At 40.8% G+C, this 12,772-nt stretch overlaps 1 protein-coding gene across 1 annotated transcript in view; it reads left to right on the top strand.

Moving 5' to 3' along the window:
- Positions 1 to 4,944, top strand: part of gk5 (glycerol kinase 5) — a 48,490-nt gene extending 43,546 nt beyond the window's left edge. Inside the window, exon 16 of the mRNA XM_061919894.1 lies at positions 4,490 to 4,944. Coding sequence (XP_061775878.1) covers positions 4,490 to 4,638 — 149 coding nt within the window. The 3' untranslated portion in view covers positions 4,639 to 4,944. The remainder of the gene's footprint in view (positions 1 to 4,489) is intronic.
- The last annotated feature ends 7,828 nt before the right edge of the window (positions 4,945 to 12,772 follow it).

The raw sequence follows: 12,772 nt of genomic DNA, 5'->3' as shown, positions 1-12,772 counted from the left end.
TATTACCTGTCAAGCCCCCTTTACCTCGAAATAACAGGAGTACCCATTCTCTATGATTCTCTATGTACACTGCAACGGGAAAGAATCCACAGCGCTTCCATTTTTTTCCACATTTTGTTATGTTACACCCTTATTCTAAAATGAAATAAGTAAAATGTCAGGTTCAAACACTGATGACATCTGTTAAACAGGACAAGAAGCAAAGAATCAAACAGAGACAGAATTAAATTTGGCTCAATTTGAGGAGAAACGTCTGGTCTGTGCTCTTGTACAGTCTCCAGCACGCTCTGCCGAACGATTGTACGCTATTTGGACTTTCTCTGACCACATGGCAACAGCTGCTTCTAAGGGACGAGGGTCGTAAACTGTTCACAGAAAAGGTCGTAAAACAGTTCAAAGAAGCGGTGCCTGGAGGGAAGTCTGGTCCTGCTTCCTCTTCGCTTTTGTAGTTCTTGGGTCAGACAATATCTTTGTTGATTACAATCCATGAAAGAAACAGAACACCTTAATTTTGCTTCCCTCCCGACACTGAAGTTTTACAAGCCTTCTTCTCGGTAGGTTCAAAGACATCTTTCGGTCTTCTCGCCGGGAACTCATTTCAACACAAAGTTTTTGTGATAACACACAATACTCCATAATGACAATGTAAAAAAAAAAATATATATATATATATATATATATATATATATATATAATTTTTTATTTTTTTTTAAATACACATTTATTACAAATAAAACATTTCTACATAAGGACTCAGACCCTTTGCTCAATACTTAGTTGATGACATTAGGCAGCATTTTAAAGCCTCCAGTCTTTCTGAAATCGATGCCACAAGCTTGGCACACCTATCTTTAGGCACCTTTAACCATTCCTCTTGGCAGCACCTCTCAAGCTCCCTCAGGGTGTATGGGAAGTGTTGGTTTTTCATCCAGGATAAGTCTGTAATAGTATAATTAATGATGAATATATTTGGATATTAAAAGTATGTGAAATTTTGACTCCTACCTTATTTACTTCCGTGACGACCTCTTTAAAGTCAGGAATATCAAGCAGCAAAAATTCACCAAACATATATTGTGTGAACCGTGTAGTCCATTTTCCCATCATATGTTGACGCGGGTGTAATTTTGAATTATGTATGGTGCGTTGACATTTATTAAAACCTCCCCAAAGTTCAGTGTGCAGTATTTGATGTCTGTGAACATATGTGTTAACTTTTTGTAATGGTTGTGGTTTTTTTGCGCCACAAGTGGGAAAGGTTGTTTAGATTGGGTCATCTGTACAATTCACAGTCATTGACCTGATTTACTCACATTGTCCACAAAAAGGCGGAAAACTGGCAGCCTGGCGGATGTTTAGAATCAAACTGGAGGTAGTCCGTAGGCCTCCGTCCTTATTAAACTTCTGATGTTTCGCGGGTCAAGCTGAAGACACCAGCGGGCAGCACTTGGCCCGCAGGCAGTAGTTTAGACACCACTGCTTTAAAGGGGAACATTATCACCAGACCTATGTGAGCGTCAATATATACCTTGATGTTGCAGGAAAAAAGACCATGTGTTTTTTTAACCGATTTCCGAACTCTAAAAGGGTGAATTTGGCGATTGAAACGCCTTTCAATTGTTCGCTATCGGAGTAATGACCTTTCACCCGTGACGTTACAAAGGGAAGCAATCCACCATTTTCTCAAACACATTACACAAACCAAGCCAAATCGGCTCTGTTATTTTCCGTTTTTTAGACTGTTTTCCGTACCTTGGAGACATCAAGCCTCGTTGGTGTGTTGTCAGAAGGTGTAACAACACGAACAGAGAAGGTTTCAAGTTGACTTACGTGGAGTGTGCTAATCAGACATATATCAATGGTGACGGCATGCTAATCGATGCTAACATGCTATTTAGGCTAGCTGTATGTACATATTGCATCATTTTGCCTCATTTGTAGCTTTATTTGCATCCAGCCTTTCCCTCCACCCACATTTAATGCCAAACAAACACATACCAATCGACGATTCAAGTACACCAGTGGTCAAAAGATGCGAAAGTCTCTCGTTTGTTCTGCACATTTTACCGACAGATGGCACAGAGATGTGTGGATATCCTGCGACACTCAAAGCAGATGCATTTCCAACGTATTGGCGTCACGCAGTGATGTCACGGGAAAATGAGGGGGTGGATACACATAGCGGAAATCAGGCACTTTAAAGCCTTTTTTCGGGATATTCCATGATGGGTAAACTTTTGAAAAAAACTTCGAAAAATAAAATAAGCCACTGGAAACTGATTTTTTATTGGTTTTAACCCTTCTGAAATTGTGATAATGTTCCCTTTTAAGATAAACGTATTAGCCAGAAGTGCCTTTTTCTCTGACTTGTGACCTCACAAATGCTCAAAAAGCAAAAACAAATGGATGACATGATATTTACAGCTCCCAAATATCCACATTTTGGCCCAAAAGCCCGGTGGATACAAGAACAGCACGATGTTGCAAGAGTCCACTGGATGTTGGCCAGATCCAACAGGAAGAGAGAGCTCGTTCAAACAGTCGTCATAGTCGCTTTGTTGTCTATAAATACTGGTCCGGGTCGTGCCTTGAAACATACTAACAGCCTATTCTTAGTCTGGAGAGACAGAACGAAGCAAGGTTCTTTGAAGAGCTTCCCTATTTAATTCTCCGCATGATGCAAGTGGATTGTGAGACAGCGATATTCCAATCTAGCAGAGGATGGCTGTTGTAGGTGCGGATAGTGGATTGTTAACCCAAACTGCCTTTTTTGGTCTGTGTTGTGAAATAAAATAAAGGCCTACTGAAATGAGATTTTCTTATTGAAACGGGGATAGCAGGTCCATTCTATGTGTCATATTTGATCATTTCGCGATATTGCCATATTTTTGCTGAAAGGATTTAGTAGAGAACATCCATGATAAAGTTCGCAACTGGAGAAAAGCCCTGCCTTTACCGGAAGTCGCAGACGATGATGTCACATGTTGAGGGCTCCTCATATATTCACATTGTTTTTAATGGGAGCTTCCAGCAAAAACAGCTATTCAGACCGAGAAAACGACAATTTCGCCATTGATTTGAACGAGGATGAAAGATTCGGGCGGTATAGCTCGGTTGGTAGAGCGGCTGTGCCAGCAACTTGAGGGTTGCAGGTTCGATCCCCGGTTGCACCATCCTAGTCATTGCCGTTGTGTCCATGGGCAAGACACTTTACCCACCTGCTCCCAGTGCCACCCACACTGGTTTTAAATGTAACTTAGATATTGGGTTTCACTATGTAAAGCGCTTTGAGTCACTTGAGAAAAACGCTATATAAATATAATTCACTCACTCACTTTTGATAGCGACGGACTAGAAAAGAAAAAAGAAGAAAAAAGGCTGGTTGCATTGGGACGGATTCAGATGAGTTTAGACACATTTACTAGGATAATTCTGGGAAATCCCTTATCTTTCTATTGTGTTGCTAGTGTTTTAGTGAGTTTAACAGTACCTGATAGTCGGAAGTGTACGTCCACGGCTGGTTGTTGACGCGCAGTGTCTCGGGGAAGTCGACGGCAGCTGTATGGATGGCACAAGCTCAGCTGATATCCGGTATGAACTGACTTTTTAACCACAATTTTCTCACCGAAACCTGCTGGTTGACATTCGGTCGGGATCCATGTCTGCTGTGATCCTTACTACAGTTTCACCTCTGTGAATTTTAGGGGCGGCATGGCGTAGTGGGTAGAGTGGCCGTGCCAGAAACCTGAGGTTTTGCAAGTTCGCTTCCCACCTATTAACGTCCAAATCGCTGCCGTTGTGTCCTTGGGCTGGACACTTCACTCTTGCCCCCGGTGCCGCTCACACTGGTGAATGAATGATGAATAAATGATTGGTGGTGGTCGGAGGGGCTGTAGGCGCAAACTGGCAGCCACGCTTCCGTCAGGGCAGCTGTGGCTACAGATGTAGCTTACCACCACCGGGTGTGAATGAATGATGGGTTCCCACTTCTCTGTGAGCACTTTGAGTATCTAACAATAGAAAAGCGCGATATAAATCTAATCCATTATTATTATTATTATTATTATAAACAAGGAATCACCGTGTGTTTGTGTGGCTAAAGGCTAAAGCTTCCCAACTCCGTCTTTCTACTTTGTCTTCTCCAATATTAATTGAACAAATAGCAAAAGATTCAGCAACACAGATGTCCAAAATACTGTGTAATTATGCGGTTAAAGCAGACGACTTTTAGCTGTGTGTGTGCACCGCTCATATTCATAACAGCCCGTGAGGTCACGCGTACAGGTCATCATTACGCGACATTTTCAAGAAAAAAAGGCCCGGGAAATTTAAAATTGCAATTTAGGCATGGGTTGCAATGTTAATATTTCATCATTGATATATAAACTAGTGGGTTTCAGTAGGCCTTTAAACAGTGTGTAACGTTCAGAGTAAAAATCCAAAGAGTCACGCAGAGAGCTTTACTTATCTTCATCTACTGTCCTTGCAGGCTACTGGAAAACCCGGGAAGAGCTGATGAAGCTGCACAGCGCAGGCGACGTGTTTTGTCCTAAAGGAGCCGCTTCCCAGTACACACCCATCCTCCAGAGCTGGGAACGGGCCCTCCGTCGCTCCATGTATTGGTACAAGCAGCCTTGACACTTGTTCCGCTCCCAGAACAATAGTGAGGGTCCGGTCCATACTGAGACTTCACAGTTGGACCCATCTGTGAGGTTGATTTAAAAATTTCACCACCAAGGTTTGCTTTAACACGTTTTCAGGAAACTCTTCTCTTGTATCAGATGGTGGTGGTAGAGTGTTGTCACCTGACCCCATGCACACTTGAAATTAATAGAACTGTCCTTACATCCAAGCATCTACAGCACAGCTGTCAAACACATCATTTAATGAAGCCCAGTAATAATGTGCGTTTTTCTATCTTAATAAATGTATTATTTGTTTCCACTTTCATAGAAAAAATTATGTAAAGCATGACAGGTAGGTAGGTCTTTATTGTCATTGCAACAAGTACAACGAAACTTTGTTTTCAGCACAAACCTGTTCAAGATTAGACAAACAAACAGTGTACAGGGTTACACAACAAGAATGCTGATAGGTCGCCATAAGGCGCTCCGTAAAAGATGGGAAAAAGGTAAACGCTGGGGAAGGATGAGTAAAAAAATACAATCTAGACTGGGCTCCTATGAGGGGAAAAAAACCTCCAAAGTAAAGCACTATACATATTACAACATACATATCGAGATATCTAGCAACAGAGGAAAGGTAGTTCAAGGTCATGGTGGTAGGCCGCAGCTCTCAGGCGCTGACCATCCATTCATCACCCCTATGGGATTGCGTCGAGGGCGTTGGGTTGGGGGACAGGAGGGTGTATGTGTGGCGTATATTTTTTTGTGGATGTGTGTGTGTGTGTGTAAGCCCGTAGTGTGTCTCTGTTCCGCGGCCTCAATGTATTTGCCGTCGCTAGTCCAAGAGGTAGGTATTTATTGTCATTGCAACAAGTACAATGAAACTTTGTTTTCAGCACAAACCTGTTCGAGATTAGACAAACAGTGTACAGGGTTACAGAACAAGAACGCTGATGGGTCGCCGTAAGGCGCCCCGTAAAAGATGGGAAAAAGGTAAACGCTGGGGAATAATGAGTAAAAAAAATAAAATCCAGACTTAGGAGCCCAGTTCGGAGTGAGAAAAAAAACCTCCATAGCAAAGCACTATACATATTACAACATACATCTCGAGATATCTAGCAACAGAGGGAAGGTAGTTCAAGGTCATGGTGGTAGGTCGCAGCTCTCAAGCGCTGACCATCCATTCATCACCCCTATGGGATTGCGTCGAGGGCGTTGGATTGGGGGACAGGAGGGTGTATGTTTGGCATATATTTTTTTGTGGATGTGTGTGTGTGTGTGTGTATAAGCCCATAGTGCAGGGGTCGGGAACCTTTTTGGCTGAGAGCCAACAATCAAAATATTTTAAAATGTATTTCCGTAAGAGCCATATAATATTTTTTTTTCAACACCGAACACAACTAAACGTGTGCATTTTTAAGTAAGACCAACATTTCTAGAGTATAATAGCTCTCTTAACATTTGTAATAATATTGTTATTCTGAAGTAACTGTGGAGGGGGCGTGGCCTGCGGGCCTGCAGCGAAGCAGGGTGTGCCAGGACCGGCCTCGAAATCAGCGACAGGTGCGTAGACAACCCACCTGGGCCTTGTTATCTAATCACCCGTCGCTCTGTTATAAGCAGCAGCCAGGAGGAGAGACTGGGGTTGGGGCTGGAGCCAGAGTGCGAGCGAGAACAAAAGAGAAAAAGACAATTGCTGGAAAGCAACGGAGAGACTTATTGAAAAATAAAAAATATTGCAACCCTGAAACAGGCTCTCATGTTGGTGCTTGGTGGTCTGAAGAACCCCCGGGAGGGCAAACCCTAAACTAATCAATAATAAATAAATCACTTCTTACCCTTAATGCAACTTCTTGCATTAAGGGTATGGATGGATTCAAATGCATGAGCATGTTTTATATTTTGAACGTTATTTTTAACACTTTGATTACAAGTGGAATCATTCATTACGTTTTGTGTTAAGCAGTGTCAGCTCAGATTTATCCGAGAGCCAGATGCAGTCATCAAAAGAGCCACATCTGGCTCGCGAGCCATAGGTTCCCTACCCCTGCCATAGTGTGTCTCAGTTCCGCGGCCTTGATGTATTGCAGTCGCTAGTCCAAAGTCAACAACAACAGGTGTGTGTCCATGAGAGACAAGAAGGGAGTTTGTTGTGTCTTCCTGCAGTGATCTTCGGGAGAGTCTCGAAGCCAGGGAAAAAATCCAAGTTAAAATGATTTCTATGCGAGTGAAAATAAAATTTGCTTTTCAGTCCAAAATTGCCTATTACTGGTCCTCAAAAACTGCGGGGTAGACAGTCCGATGTAATCCACAGTTCTTCCCGCATCCTCCAATCATTTGTGGCAGCTTTGGGGTACTTTGAAGACTGCCAGCAACTTCCAATTTGTCGACAAACCAGAGCAGCGCTTACTCCAATCAGCAGATGTCCTGTTATAATTCCAAATAGGTGGATATCTTCACGTCCTCGACAGAAAAGGGTCGCCAGGCACGCGGCCTTCCTTCTTCTCCCAAGAGTCCGTCGTGTGTCCAGCAACAACCGCTTCGTCACGACAGCAGGTTCCCCCAAACCCACGATCTTGTCAATTTTGTTGAGCCCAGTTAAATAGTTCCAATGTTTAGATTTGGAGAGCAGTGCAAAAAGAAGCAGCCAGGAGGAGAGACTGGGGTTGGGGTTAAGACCAGACAAAACAAAGAAGCAAGCAGGAGAGAAAAGGGGAACGTCCACCCTTGATGAGTGCCAGAAAGAAAATAAGTTTAAAACATATGCATTGCATATGTTTTAAACTTGTACCGTATTTTGCATACTATAAGTCGCAGTTTTTTTCATACTTTGGCCGGGGGAGCCACTTATACTCAGGAGCGACTTATGTGTGAAATTATTAACACATTATTGTAAAATATCAATATTATTTATGTAAGAGACTAGACGTATAAGATTTCATGGCATTTATTGATTAAGAGTGACAGATTGTTTGGAAAACGTATTGCATGTTCTATATGTTATAGTTATTTGAATGACTCTTACCATAATATGTTACGTTAACATACCAGGCACCTTCTCAGTTGGTTATTTATGCGTCATATAATGTACACTTATTCAGCCTGTTGTTCACTATTCTTTATTTTAAATTGCCTTACAAATGTCTATTCTTGGTGTTCATCATCATCAGCCGTTGTCAGTCCACTGCTGGACGAAAGCCTCAGCATGTTTCTGCCGTAGTGAACGATCGTCTTCTTGGCGTACTTTTCATGCTGGTTATTAGCCTACACCTTCCACGCTGGCTTATTTCAAATTATTTTGAATTTCTTTTAAAATTTTTGTTCTGGAAAATCTAAAAGAAACAATGATTTGTCTTTGTTAGAAATATAGCTTGGTCCAATTTGTTATATATTCTAACAAAGTGCAGATTGGATTTTAACCTATTTAAAACATGTCATCAAAATTCTAAAATTAATCTTAATCAGGAAAAATTACTAATGATGTTCCATAAAATATTTTTTTACATTTTTCAAAAAGATTCCAATTAGCTAGTTTTTCTTTTCTTTTTTTCCGTTGAATTTTGAATTTTTAAGAGTCGAAATTGAAGATAAATTATGTTTCAGATTTTAATTTTTTTCCTGTTTTCTCCTCTTTTAAATCGTTCAATTAAGTGTATTTTCATCATTTATTCTCTAAATTTCTTTATTAAAGGTAAGTTGAGCAAATTGGCTATTTCTGGCAATTTTTTTAAATGTGTATCAAACTCGTCGCCCTTTGCATTAATCAGTACCCAAGAAGTAGCTCTTGGTATCAAAAAGGTTGGTGACCCCTGAGCTAGACCGTTTAGTATTTTATTCCTAAGTAGTAAAACCTTGAAGTCACATGTTAAAGGCCTACTGAAATGAGATGTTCTTATTTAAACGGGGATAGCAGGTCCATTCTATGTGTCATACTTGATCATTTTGCGATATTGCCATATTTTTGCTGAAAGGATTTAGTAGAGAACATCGATGATAAAGTTTGCAAGTTTTGGTCGCTAATAAAAAAACCGTGCCTGTACCGGAAGTAGCAGACGATGTTGGCGTGACGTCACGTGTTGTAGAGCTCCTCACATCCTCACATTGTTTACAACAGGGGTCACAAACCTTTTTGAAAGCAAGAGTTATTTCTTGGGTACTGAATAATGCGAAGGGCTACCAGTTTGATACACACTTAAATACATTGCCAGAAATAGCCAATTTGCTCAATTTACCTTTAATAAATAAATCTATATATATATATAAAAAATGGGTATTTCTGTCTGTCATTCCGCCGTACATTTTTTCCCTTTTACGTAAGGTGTTTTGTAGAGAATAAATGATGAAAAAACACTTAATTGAACGCTTTACAAGAGGAGAAAACACGAAAAAAATGAAAATTTAATTTTGAAACGTAGTTTATATTCAATTTCGATTTTTTAAAATTCAAACGAAAAATATGAAGAGAAAAACTAGCTAATTCGAATCTTTTTGAAAAAATAGAAAAAATAATTTATGGAACATCATTAGTAATTTTTCCTGATTAAGATTAATTTTAGAATTTTGATGACATGTTTTAAATAGGTTAAAATCCAATCTGCATTTTTTTTAGACTATATACTGTAACAAATTGGAACCAGCTATATTTCTAATAAAGACAAATCATTTCTTCTAGATTTTCCAGATCAAAAATTTTAAAAGAAATTCAAAAGACTTTGAAATAACATTGAAAATTGATTTTCTAGATTTGCCAGAATATTTTTTTTTTATTTTAATCATAAATTTGAAGAAATATTTCATAAATATTCTTCGTCGGAAAAAAACAGAAGCTAAAATGAAAAATTAAATTAAAATGTATTTATTATACTTTACAGTAAAAAAAAAAAAATACTTAAACATCAATTTGAATTATCAGGAAAGAAGAGGAAGGAATTTAAAAGGTAAAAAGGTATATGTGTTTAAAAAATCCTTAAATCATTTTTAAGGTTGTATTTTTTCTCTAAAATTGTCTTTCTGAAAGTTATAAGAAGCAAAATAAAAAATAAATGAATGTATTTAAAGTCTTTAAAATATTTTCTTGGATTTTCACATTCTATTTGAGTTTTGTCTCTCTTAAAATTAAAAATATCGAGCAAAGCGAGACCAGCTTGCTAGTAAATAAATACAATTTAAAAAGCTCACTGGTAAGTGCTGCTATTTGAGCTATTTTTAGAACAGGCCAGCGGGCGACTCATCTGGTCCTTACGGGCGACCTGGTGCCCGCGGGCACCGCGTTGGTGACCCCTGGTTTACAATAATGGCCCCCAGCAGCGAGATGGATTCGAACCAAAAAAGCGATGATTTCCCCATTAATTTGAGCGAGGATGAAAGATTCGTGGATGAGGATAGTGAGAGTGAAGGACTAGAAAGAAGAAAAAAAAGACAGGGCAGTGGGAGCGATTTCGATGTTATTAGACACATTTACTAGGATAATTCTGGAAAATCCCTTATCTGCTTATTGTGTTACTAGTGTTTTAGTGAGATTATATAGTCGTGCCTGAAAGTCGGAGGAGTGTGGCCACGGGTGTGGTGACCGCCAGTGTCTCTGAGGAAAGCCACGTTTCTCGACGATGCAAAGCGAAGCATCCCAGGTTCAGGGGCGGCCGGTCGGAGGAGGCAAGACAGTCCGCAGCTGCCTCTTTGACAGGTGCACGAGGAACGACGCAAGCTCCGCTCATGTCTACGGTAAGAGCCGGCTTACTACCACAATTTCCTCACCGAAACCTGCCGGTTGACGTGTGGCCGGGAACCATGTTCGCTTGACCGCTCTGTTCCTTCGGGAATGTAAACAAGGAAACACCGACTGTGTTCGTGTTGCTAAAGGCAGCTGCAATACACCGCTTCCCACCTACATCTTTCTTCTTTGACGTCTCCATTATTAATTGAACAAACTGCAAAAGATTCAGCAACACAGATGTCCAGAATACTGTGTAATTATGCGATTAAAGCAGACGACTTATAGCCGCGATCGGTGCTGGAAGAACATGTCCGCTACAATCCATGACGTCATCATACGTGTCATCATTCCGCGATGTTTTCAACGGGATACTTTGCGGGAAATTTTAAATTGCAATTTAGTAAACTAAAAAGGCCGTATCGGCATGTGTTGCAATGTTAATATTTCATCATTGATTTATAAACTATCAGACTGCGTGGTCGGTAGTAGTGGGTTTCAGTGCAGCTGAGCCAATATAGGTATATACTGTATATATATATAGATAGGCGCCAGCGCCCCCCGCGACCCCGAAAGGGAATAAGCGGTAGAAAATGGATGGATGGATGGATATATATATAGGCATATATGTATATACAGTATATGTATATAGTTATATACAATATAGGTATAGTGTAGGCGTAATTTGATCAAACTTTCTTGTTCTTGTCGAAAGTCTAGCAGCCACATTTTGTACCAACTGTAATCTTATTAAATAGTGAAGTGAATTATATTTATATAGCGCTTTTCTCTAGTGACTCAACGCACTTTACATATTGAAACCCAATATCTAAGTTACATTTAAACCAGTGTGGGTGGCACTAGGAGCAGGTGGGTAAATTGTCCTGCCCAAGGACACAACGGCAGTGACTAGGATGGCGGAAGCGGGTATCGAACCTGGTACCTCTAAGTTGCTGGCACGACCGCTTTACCAACCAAGCTATACAAGAACCGAACCCTGTGAGAGACAATGACGGATATACTTTGTGTCAAACTGTGAAAAAAAACATCCATTTTCTACCGCTTGTCCCTTTTGGGCTCGCGGGGGGCGCTGGTGCCTATCTCAGCTGCACATGAGCGGGAGGCGGGGTACACACTGGAAAAGTCTCCACCTCTTTGCAGGGCCAACACAGATAGACAACATTCACAAATTTGGGCCAATTTAGTGTTGCCAATCAACCTATCCCCAGGTGCATGTCTTTGGAGGTGGGAGGAAGCCGGAGTACCCGAAAGGGAACCCACGCAGTCACGGGGAGAACATGCAAACTCCACACAGAAAGATCCCGAGCCCGGGATTGAACTCAGGACTACTCATGACCTTTGTATTGTGAGTCACATGCACCAGTTCTGGTATCAGGTATGTGTGTCCCGCCTTCTGGTATGATTTGATAAGATATGATTTATATTTACTAAATTTAACTTGACAGGAAATATGTGTCTCTGTCGGGCGGCATAGCTCGGTTGGTAGAGTGGCCGTGCCAGCAACTTGAGGGTTGCAGGTTCAATTCCCGCTTCCGCCATACTAGTCACTGCCGTTGTGTCCTTGGGCAAGACACTTTACCCACCTGCTCCAGTGCCACCCACACTGGTTTAAATGTAACTTAGATATTGGGTTTCACTATGTAAAGTGCGTTGAGTCACTAGAGAAAAGTGCTATATAAATATAATTCACTTCACTTATATATGTAATATAACAGGAAATGTCATTATCCCTGGAACTCTGAAAAAAATGGCAAGGGTGTTATGTTAGGCTTGGGTCATCCAGGAAGGATAGAAGCATGTCTTGTTTGTCAGGTTCAAACACTGATGACATCTATTAAACAGACAAGAAGCAAGGAATCATGCAGAGACAGAGTTAAATTTTGCTCAATTGAGGAGATTTTTTTGGGCTGTACTCTAGTTACAGATCCAAACTACGCTCTAAAGTCCAGCCCACGTGCTTCCTCTATTTATTCGGGAGGTCCTTGGTTACATCGCTGAAGCTGCTGCTGAAGGAGGTGGGGTAATCTGCAGCCCCAGACACAATATATGATTATACACAAATGCAAATGTAATGACACTCGTGATATCGCCCTGTCTCTGCTTTGTCTGCGTCATGGCCGTGTTCGGCCTTGGACACAGACACAGATACGAGACGACTTCCAATCTTTGGATTTGCAAGTCGTCTCTTTGCACAGATAGAGAAGTTGCTACTTCAACACAATTGATAATAACTATAGCAACGGCCCTTAAGCATTAAGAGTTGTATGATAATTTATACATAATTATTCTAACATGTTCTACCGTGATGGGTTTTATGTGGTGGGTCAGCCTTTTCCATGCAAAAAGATTCCCTGAGGAAGCAAGTTGAAACAGACATTAATTTCTCCTATCCGGAAAGACAATCCTTTTCCGTCTG

The sequence above is a fragment of the Nerophis ophidion genome, linkage group LG14 (genome assembly GCF_033978795.1).
Source record: "Nerophis ophidion isolate RoL-2023_Sa linkage group LG14, RoL_Noph_v1.0, whole genome shotgun sequence".
In the NCBI taxonomy this organism is placed as follows: domain Eukaryota; kingdom Metazoa; phylum Chordata; class Actinopteri; order Syngnathiformes; family Syngnathidae; genus Nerophis; species Nerophis ophidion.
Note: the sequence above shows the minus strand (reverse complement) of the source record. Positions and strands in the feature narration are given on the sequence as shown.